Source organism: Oncorhynchus masou, chromosome 29 (assembly GCF_036934945.1).
Source record: "Oncorhynchus masou masou isolate Uvic2021 chromosome 29, UVic_Omas_1.1, whole genome shotgun sequence".
Classification (NCBI taxonomy): Eukaryota; Metazoa; Chordata; class Actinopteri; order Salmoniformes; family Salmonidae; genus Oncorhynchus; species Oncorhynchus masou.
In genome coordinates this window covers 85,438,750-85,448,587 of record NC_088240.1, presented here as the reverse complement: position 1 = coordinate 85,448,587, position 9,838 = coordinate 85,438,750, and the positions used below count along the sequence as shown (strand labels likewise).

Here is a 9,838-nt window from a genome sequence, read left to right as displayed (position 1 = left end):
CCAGGACCCCATGCGGTGCCTTCTTAACTATTTACAAGGTGTGTCATTCACCCAATGTTTGTCTTAGTAATCCTTTTGTATCATTTAAAAGATCTAACGTGAACTTGAAAAGCTGCTACTTTCAGCATTCCTGGGTCACGCCCATAAAATGGATGACCTCTGATTGTAACTAATAGGCCCATTAAATAGCCCAGACATTATTTAGGCCTAAGCTAAATATCCGTGATTGTCCTTCAACATGCTACTACAGTAGAGCTTAGCCTACATACTGGTTTTACAAGTTGCTAGGTTACAATATTATACATTGACATCCTTATTATCCAATATAATTTGTATACAACATATACTTTCATAAGCATGTACCTACACTATGTATACAACGTATGTGGACTCTCCTTCAAATGAGTGGCTTGGGATATTTCAGCCACACATCTCCATAGACAAACATTGGCAGTAGAATGGACTTACTGAAGAGCAGTGACTTTCAAATGTGGCACCGTCATAGGATGCCCACCTTTCCAACAACAAGTCAGTTCATCACATTTCTGCCCTGTTAGAGCTGCCCCAGGCAACTGTAAGTGCTGTTCTTTTAAGTAGTTTTTTAAAACCTTTATCTAACTAGACAAGTCATATAATTAAGAACAAATTCTTATTTTCAATGATGGCCTAGGAACAGTGGGTTAACTGCCTTGTTCAGGGGCAGAACAACAGATTTATACCATGTCAACTCAGGGATTCGATCTTGCAACCTTTCGGTAGCCTTTCGGTTGCAAGTCCAACGCTCAAACCACTAGTCTACCTGCCGCCCCAAGTGCTGTTATTGTAAAGTGGAAACGTCTAGGAGCAACAACGGCTCAACCGCAAACAAAAGGGTAGGCCACACAAGCTAATAGAATGGGATAGCTGAGTGCTGAAGGACGTAGCGCGTAACAATCCTCTGTCCTCTGTTGCAACACTCACTACAAAGTTCCAAACTGCCTTTGGAAGTTACATCAGCGCAATAACTGTTCGTCGGGAGCTTCATGAAATGGGTTTCCATGGCCGAGCAGCCGCACACAAGCCTAAGATCACCACGCGTAATGCCAAACGTCGTCTGGAGTGTTGTAAAGCTCACTGCCATTGGACCCTGGAGCAGTGGAAACACATTACCTGGTGTGATGAATCATGCTTCACCATCTGGCAGTCCGACGGACAAAACTAGGTTTGGAGGATGCCAGGAGAACGCTACCTACCGAATGCATAGTGCCAACTGTAAAGTTTGGTGGAGAAGGAATAAAGATCTGGAGCAATTGTTCATGGTTCGGACTTGGCCCCTTAGTACCAGTGAGGGGAAATCTTAACGCTACAGCATACAATGACATTCTAGAGGATTCTGTGCTTCCAACTTTCTGGCAACAGTTTGGAGAAAGCCCTTTCCAGTTTCAGCATGACAATGCCAACTAGCACAAAGCTTGGTTCATACAGAAATTATTTATTTTGATCGGTGTGGAAGAACTTGACTGGCCTGCACAGAGCCCTGACCTCAACCCCATCAAACACCTTTTGGAACACAGATTGCGAGCCAGGCCTAATCGCCCAACATCAGTGTCCGACCTCACTGATGCTCTTGTGGCTGAATGCAAGTAAGTCCCTGCAGCAATGTTCCAACATCTAGTAGACTGCCTTCCCAGAAGAGTGGAGTCTGTTACAGCAGCAAAGAGGGGGACCAACTCCATATTAATGCCCATGCTTTTGGTCATGTAGTGTTTTTACTAAAACTATAGGCTAATATTAGTCTTATTCATGTTAATAAAAAGACTGGTGGGGGAGAATATTAGCCACAAATATAAATATAAGTAACCCCTAGGAAAAATAACTATAGGCTTTGAAAGTGACTGGACCACTTGAAGATCTCGGGGCCAAAACACTGCACATCAGACTCTCTCACTGCAAGAGGATGCCAACAAAGATTAACAGTGTGACTCAACTGAGGGGAATGTAAACAAACAAACAAATGTTTGGTACGATAAAAACACGACAGTCAATACAGCAGCTATCAAGTGTTAGTTTAACAAAGACCAGTACAACATCAAGTGTTAGTTCAACAAAGACCAGTACAACATCAAGTGTTAGTTCAACAAAGACCAGTACAACATCAAGTGTTAGTTCAACAAAGACCAGTACAACATCTGTGAGCTGCTTGTGCTGACAGTTCGAGTTGACACATTTCCATTGGTTTATTCTGGTGGTTCGTTCTCTCAGGCTCAGCTCTGTTTTCCAACCAACCTTGTAAAAATGTTTTTCTAAAATGACTCTTTGCAGTGAAATACTGGATGGATTCTACTGAGTATACAAAATATTAAGAACACCTGCTCTTTCCAGGACACTGACCAGGTGAATCCAGGTGAAAGCGTTGATCCCTTATTGATGTCACAAGTTAAATCCACTTCAATCAGTGTAGATGAAGTGGAGGAGCCGGGTTAAAGGGTTTTTAAACCTGGAGACTGTTGAGACATGGATTGTGTGTGTGCCATTCAGAGGGTGAACGGGCCAGACAAAACATATCCATTAGGAAGGTGTTCCTAATGTTTGGTATAGTCAGAGTACAGTTGCAGTATGCAGAAAAAATAAACACCACTACTTTATACATTTTCAAAATGGTTTACTTCACAAAAAGTGAGTTTATCGTACATTTTCGGGACTAAATCCTTGCGACAAGAATAGGCTACAGTCAGTGATTACTAGGGCTGAGTCCCAAATGGCACCCCATCACTATGTGGTGATGGGCCCATAGGACTCTGGTCAAAAGTAGTGCACTACGTAGGGAAAAGGGCGTCTTTTTGAATATAGACGTTTGTCAGAGATGACTAGGTTCTCCAGACCATCAGCATCCTCATATTGTCCAGTGGCTGGTGTGGAGGTCAGTGGTCAGGCCGTGGTCATCATACCAGGGTGAGAAATAGCAGCTCAGCGTATAGGACATAATAAAACCCTGATCTGTCTGTCCTACAGCCAAGAAGACTGGAGGGAGGGAGAAGACGGAGGGAGGGATGGAGGGAGAAGACACAGGGTGGGAGGGAGGGAGAAGACACAGGGTGGGAGGGAGGGAGGGAGGGAGGGGGAGGGAGGGAGGGAGGGAGGGAGGGGAGGGAGAAGACACAGGGAGGGAGGGAGGGAGAAGACGGAGGGAGGGAGGGAGGGAGGGAGGGAGGGAGAAGACACAGGGAGGGAGGGAGACACAGGGAGGGAGGGAGGGAGGGAGGGAGGGAGGGAGGGAAAGACACAGGGAGGGAGGGAGGGAGAAGACACAGGGAGGGAGGGAGGGAGGGAGGGAGGGAGGGAGGGAGAAGACACAGGGAGGGAGGGAGGGAGGGAGGGAGGGAGGGAGGGAGAAGACACAGGGAGGGAGGGAGGGAGGGAGGGACACAGGGAGGGAGGGAGGGAGAAGACACAGGGAGGGAAGGGAGGGAGGGAGGGAGGGAGGGAGGGAGGGAGGGAGGGAGGGAAGACACAGGGAGGGAGGGAGGGAGGGAGGGACACAGGGAGGGAGGGAGGGAGAAGACACAGGGAGGGAGGGGGAGGGAGAAGACACAGGGAGGGAGGGAGGGAGGGAGGGAGGGAGGGAGGGGGAGGGAGGGGAGGGAAGACACAGGGAGGGAGGGAGGGAGGGAGAAGACACAGGGAGGGAGGGAGAAGACACAGGGAGGGAGGGAGGGAGAAGACACAGGGAGGGAGGGAGGGAGGGGGAGGGAGAGGGAGAGACACAGGGAGGGAGGGGGGGGAAGACACAGGGAGGGAGGGGGGAGGGAACAGGGAGGGAGGGAGAAGATGGAGGGAGGGAGAAGACACAGGGAGGGAGGGAGAAGACATAGGGAGGGAGGGAGAAGACACTGGGAGGGAGGGAGGGAGAAGATGGAGGGAGGGAGAAGACACAGGGAGGGAGGGAGGGAGAAGACACAGGGAGGGAGGGAGGGAGAAGACACAGGGAGGGAGGGAGAGGATGAAGACAAGGAGGGAGGGAGGGAGGGGACAGAGCAGAGGATAGTTAGATAATTTGAGGGAATTGTGGTTCTGGTCAGGAAGACCACCAAGACAGGGGGAACTCATGATATCCACCCTCCTCCTCCCCTCCCCCTGACCGCCATCCTCCACTTCCCTCAGTCTTCCTTCAGGACGAGAGGTCAGGCAGTAATACAACCCTAATCAGGCCGTGGTCATCCTACCAGGGTGATAAATAGCAGCTCAGCGTAAAGGACATAATAAAACCCTGATCTGTCTGTCCTACAGCCAAGAATACACAACGAGGTATGGAAGGGGAGAGGACAGGGAGAAGACAGGGAGGGAGAAGACAGGGAGGGAGAAGACAGGGAGGGAGAAGACAGGGAGGAGAAGACAGGGAGGAGAAGACAGGGAGGATAGAAGATAATTTGGGAGGGTTCTGGACAGGAGAGAGGGAAGACGGAGGGGGAAAGGGGAGAAGATCCTCCACTTCCCTCAGACTTCCCTCAGGGAGGGAGGGTAATACAACCCTGATCAGGCCGTGGTCAATCATACCAGTGATAAATAGCAGCTCAGCGTAGGAATAATAAAACCCTGTCTCCCAGCCAAGAATCCAGACAGGAGAGGTCAGGACACTATGGGCCCTGGTTATGGGCCCTGGTTCTACATAGAGGTGGTATCCCAAAGTTCCTGTCTCCCACCACCATCAGTCTCCACTCAGGACTAGAGAGGTCAGGATAGGACAGGAGGAGCAATCTACCTGCTAGAACCGAGAGCAAGGTGTCAAGCCCTCCTCCCATTGTCAACGGGACCACATCAGAGGGAGAATAGCCTCTGTATCCCTCCTCCCCTCCATCCCTCCCTTCCTGACTTCCCCCCTCTTCTGCTTGTATTGACTGGAAGGGCTTACAGGCCTGTTTTACCCCCCTCCCCCCCTAGAGGTGTTTATGAGTCGGCTGACAGGATGTTGGCTCAAAGGATCCCCTTTAAGTAAATGTGGTGTAGCTGCTGTGACCTTCTCAACAAAAACATACAACTCTACAACAGAAAGACTGTTGAGATGAGCGGTAGAATAAGCAGCGTTGAAATGTTCTCTCTTCCTCTGAGTGAATGAATAAATGTGAATGAATGATCTTCTGCATTGACAACAAAATGGGCTGAGTTGAAGAAGTAACATCAGATAGAAATGGGCTGAGTTGAAGAACTAACATCAGATAGAAATGGGCTGAGTTGAAGAAGTAACATCAGATCGAAATGGGCTGAGTTGAAGAACTAACATCAGATAGAAATGGGCTGAGTTGAAGAAGTAACATCAGATAGAAATGGGCTGAGTTGAAGAAGTAACATCAGATAGAAATGGGCTGAGTTGAAGAAGTAACATCAGATAGAAATGGGCTGAGTTGAAGAAGTAACATAAGATAGAAATGGGCTGAGTTGAAGAAGTAACATCAGATAGGAATGGGCTGAGTTGAAGAAGTAACATCAGATAGGAATGGGCTGAGTTGAAGAAGTAACATCAGATAGGAATGAGCTGAGTTGATGAAGTAACATCAGATCGGCACTGTCTTGATTTTGATGATCCTCACACTGGAGAAAAATGACAATCTCACAGAGAATTACCTTGACGATGTGAGCTGTGTGCTTATGGAAATGTTACACATGACAGACAAGCAGTTTGATTAGAAAAGCTTGTTATTTCAACAGCTTAGAAGAACATTAGAGACACCAAAACAGTAGTTCAGAAGCAGTAGAACAGGTTCAAACCAGGACAGGCCTGCCCTCATCTCACCTCACCTGCCCTCATCTCACCTCACCACACCTCACCTCACCTGCCCTCATCTCACCTGCCCTCATCTCACCTCACCTCACCTGCCCTCACCTCACCTCACCTGCCCTCACCTCACCTCACCTGCCCTCATCTCACCTCATCTCACCTGCCCTCACCTCACCTCACCTGCCCTCATCTCACCTGCCCTCATCTCACCTCACCTCACCTGCCCTCACCTCACCTCACCTCACCTCACCTGCCCTCATCTCACCTCACCTCACCTGCCCTCACCTCACCTCACCTGCCCTCACCTCACCTGCCCTCACCTCACCTGCCCTCATCTCACCTCACCTCACCTCACCTCACCTCACCTGCCCTCATCTCATCTCATACATTTTCCCTGACACCCACACTTTGAATGCTTAGCAGGACAGGAAAAGTGTCAAATTCACACGCTTATCAAGAGAACATCCCTGGTCATCCCTACTGCCTCTGATCTGGCGGACTCACTAAACATACATGCTTGGTTTGTGAATGATGTTGCAGTGTGGCTATTGGTAAGTTAAAACAACAAGAAAATTGTGCCATCTGGTTTGCTTAATATAAGGAACTTTAAAAGATTTTTAACTTTTGATACTTAAGTATATTTAAAACCAAATACTTTTAGCCTTTTACTTAAGTAGTATTTTACTTTCACTTAAGTCATGACAATTGAGTACTTTTCCCACCACTGTAAAATTGCGCGGCAAAAACATAAAAACTTATGACAGATTTCTTAAATTATCTTAGACTAATCCTGATTATTTTGAGGAAGTGCATACTGGCTACAGCGTCTCAAAATGGACAAACAGTACTATTTCTATTTTTTTTTAAGCGAAGGTCTTTTAGGGGTGTATGCGAGCACACACACACACACGTTCGGTTCGGCCATTAGATACATTTTTAATTTTCCCCATTATCATTTAAGGTTAGAATCTGATTCTAGATCAGTGTCTAGAGGCAACTTCCACCTGGAGTTCTTTATTCAGCAGTAGTGTCCTGGGGCCCAGGGACCTGATTCTAGATCAGTGTCTAGATTGTGGTGTGGGACACAGACCTGGGATCAAAATACTACTTTTAATCTTTCAGATATTTGGAGAGTTTGGCTCTAGCCTGCCAGGAATGCCAAATGGCGTTTCCCATTTTGGGACTATTCTATTGGTCCATCAAATCAGGCATGCTCAATCAAGCTCAGATGCAGTATTTTTAATGATTCTGAATAGTATTGGAACCCAGGTCTGGCGAGAGATCAGTCAGGAGGATAAAAGTGGATGAACTGATTATGAAAACAAGTCAAAGTTCCATAGGTCCTATTCCATATATAGTGTACGACTTTGGACCAGGGCCAATAGAGAAACTATTGACAAGAGACAATAAAGCAAACACACGTATCATTTCTGCAGGCATTTCAGGCCCACCTTTTTCAATAAAACCCAGACATTCTGTCAACATCACAGCCAGATCATTAACATAGACATGTAATAATGCATTACCATATATTGTGACCCTTGACCTTTTAAACACATAGTATAGCGACACGCAGTAAAACAACCATCAAAGTTACAGCAATATTAACCTCGTTCCCGGACTCAAGTGCTACTGAGAGAGCCGGAATGGTGGAAAAGATTACAGCAATATTCTCTCTTTTTCTCTAAACATTCACTCTCCATCCAATCACAGATTGCAGCCTGTTAGTAGAGACTGGAGACGTGATTTTGTTGCCATTCCATTTTCCCAACAGTTCCCTTTTGTCTTTGTGACTGAGTACCAAATGCCACCATATATGGGGCCCTGGTCAAAAGTAGTGCACTACACATGGCGCTATTTGGAACGCTCCCTTTGCGTCTCTTCCATCCCAACATGACAGTGCATAACAACAGTCTCTCTCCAACCCAACCGCAGAAAAAAGGGGCTTTTCACAGGAAGTACATTCCTCTACTGGCTCGTTGGGAGCCCAAGTCTATCTTTCCACCCATGTGTTCTACAGACACCACGACTGCCTCTCAAATCGCACCCTATTCCCTATATGGTGCAGTGCTTTGGACCGGAGCCCTGAGCAAAAGTAGTGCACTATAATAGGGGAAAGGGTGCCATTTGGGACACAAGCCATCTCTAGTTCAAAAGGGTTCAACTCAGTGCTTCAGAAAATAACAAGATACTACCAGTATAAAAGGTTAAATCGCCTTGATGGATGAGGACTCTTTAACAGCTGTCTGTATAACAGTTTACCAACAATATGACCGTTAGTTACAAGTGATGCAGATTTGGTTGCCGAGGACACGCAGGTCCTTACGAAGACTGGAGCTACTGTAAAACACTGGCCTGCGACAGAAGAAAAAGTGATGGACAGAGCAGGAGGGAGGGAGGGAAAGATGGCAGGCAGATGAGAGACCGAAAAAAGAAGGAGGGGATCATCTCATCTCATCTCGTGCCAATCAGTGCTGGAGGAAAAGATGACAGGCACTTTTCAGTTACAACAAGTTTGAAACAATAACAACAGCTACAGTAAGGTATTCTCTGCTGGAAAATAGTGAAGATGAAGACACAGACAAACTACATGAGTCATCAATTAATGCAACACAGGCAACACATCAGGAACACACAACCAATCAAACCAATCCTCTAAAGCAGTAATGTGAGCTGCACAAACAGATGCTATATATGCTATATAACATCTCTTCTCTCCTATTTAAGGCAACAGTGGTTCATTTGTTGTGAACATTACCATCCATCATGTGACAATACAAACCGCACAAACCGTCTGGACCACTCCAAACGGGTTATTGCATTTTATTTTCAGCAGGATTGCACACATGTAGAGAGAGAAATCCCACCCTCTAGTGGTCTACACTGGTACTTCACCATGGAAATCTCTTGCAACGTTTATCGTTTTCAAGTTTGAAGGAGTTTTAGACAAGGTGCCATTGCCACACAACTGGCCTCGGAACAAACCAGTAAAAGGGGTTGGGAGTCACATAAAACAGAGCCTCCTTTCTCGTCTACAAAACACGAGTCATCTTTGGAATGATGCCTTTTTAAAAATAGAGTATAAAACCACCTAAATCAAAAAATATTTTATTTTCCCTTTAGTAGAAAAAAAAGCCTTTGTTTATCGTGTCTTCTCGGGGCGCTTGAACCCATAGAGGCTTGGACCCATAGAGGCTTGGACCCATAGAGGCTTGGACCCATAGAGGCTTGGACCCATAGAGGCTTGGACCCATAGAGGCTTGGACCCATAGAGGCTTTAACAGTCAATCAGTCCAGTAAAGTTCTGGGTGGGCTTTCTGACACCAACATCCAGGGTCTCCATTCTGATTCAGCAAATCCACTGCTGGTGGCTCGAAAAATGTCTGTGTTCCAAATGGCACCCTGTTCCCTATATACTGCTGTCCTTGACCAGAACCCAATAGGCACTATATAGGAATAGGATGCCATTTGGGTGTCGGCCATCAACCAAGCCTCGGGTGAGCCTAACAGGCTACGATAATATTGCCTTCCGTATGTTTTCATGGCGACCCTCACTTCCCAGAAGTCTCAGTGGGGTTGTATTCTGTCTCTCCTGAGGAAACCTGAGAGATTCGGCGTGTTGAGCCCCACAGCCGACGGGAAAACTGACCTGAGCGTACCTAGAGGAGAGAGAGAGAGAGAGAGAAAAAGTTACAGAGACAGAGAGAGATACAGAGAGAGAGATAGAGAGATACAGAGAGAAAGTTACAGAGAGAGAGATACAGAGAGAAAGTTAGAGACAGAGAGATACAGAGAGAGAAGAGAGAGAAAGTTACAGAGATACAGAGAGAAAGTTACAGAAACCGAGAGATACACAGAGAGAGAGAGAGAGAGAGAGAGATACACACAGAGAGAGAGAGAGAGACAGAGAGAGAGAGAGAGAACAGGTCAAACTGAGCATGTGTTGAAAGTAGGAGAATGTAACTATCAGGGTAAGGGATGTTATTGAACTAAAGATAATCTTGTTATCATCTAACATGATTTCCAGATGGGATAGAAGGTCAGGAGCAAGTTGTTCTGGAACAGCGTGCATTAGGGAAGCAGACG

At 46.7% G+C, this 9,838-nt stretch overlaps 1 protein-coding gene across 1 annotated transcript in view; it reads right to left on the bottom strand.

Moving 5' to 3' along the window:
• Window positions 1-7,178: 7,178 nt before the first annotated feature.
• The window catches only part of LOC135519803 (neurobeachin-like protein 2), a 21,423-nt gene continuing 18,763 nt past the window's right edge, over window positions 7,179-9,838 (bottom strand). The window contains exon 16 of the mRNA XM_064945014.1: window positions 7,179-9,411. Within this exon, the coding sequence (XP_064801086.1) occupies window positions 9,304-9,411 (108 nt within the window). The 3' untranslated portion in view covers window positions 7,179-9,303. The remainder of the gene's footprint in view (window positions 9,412-9,838) is intronic.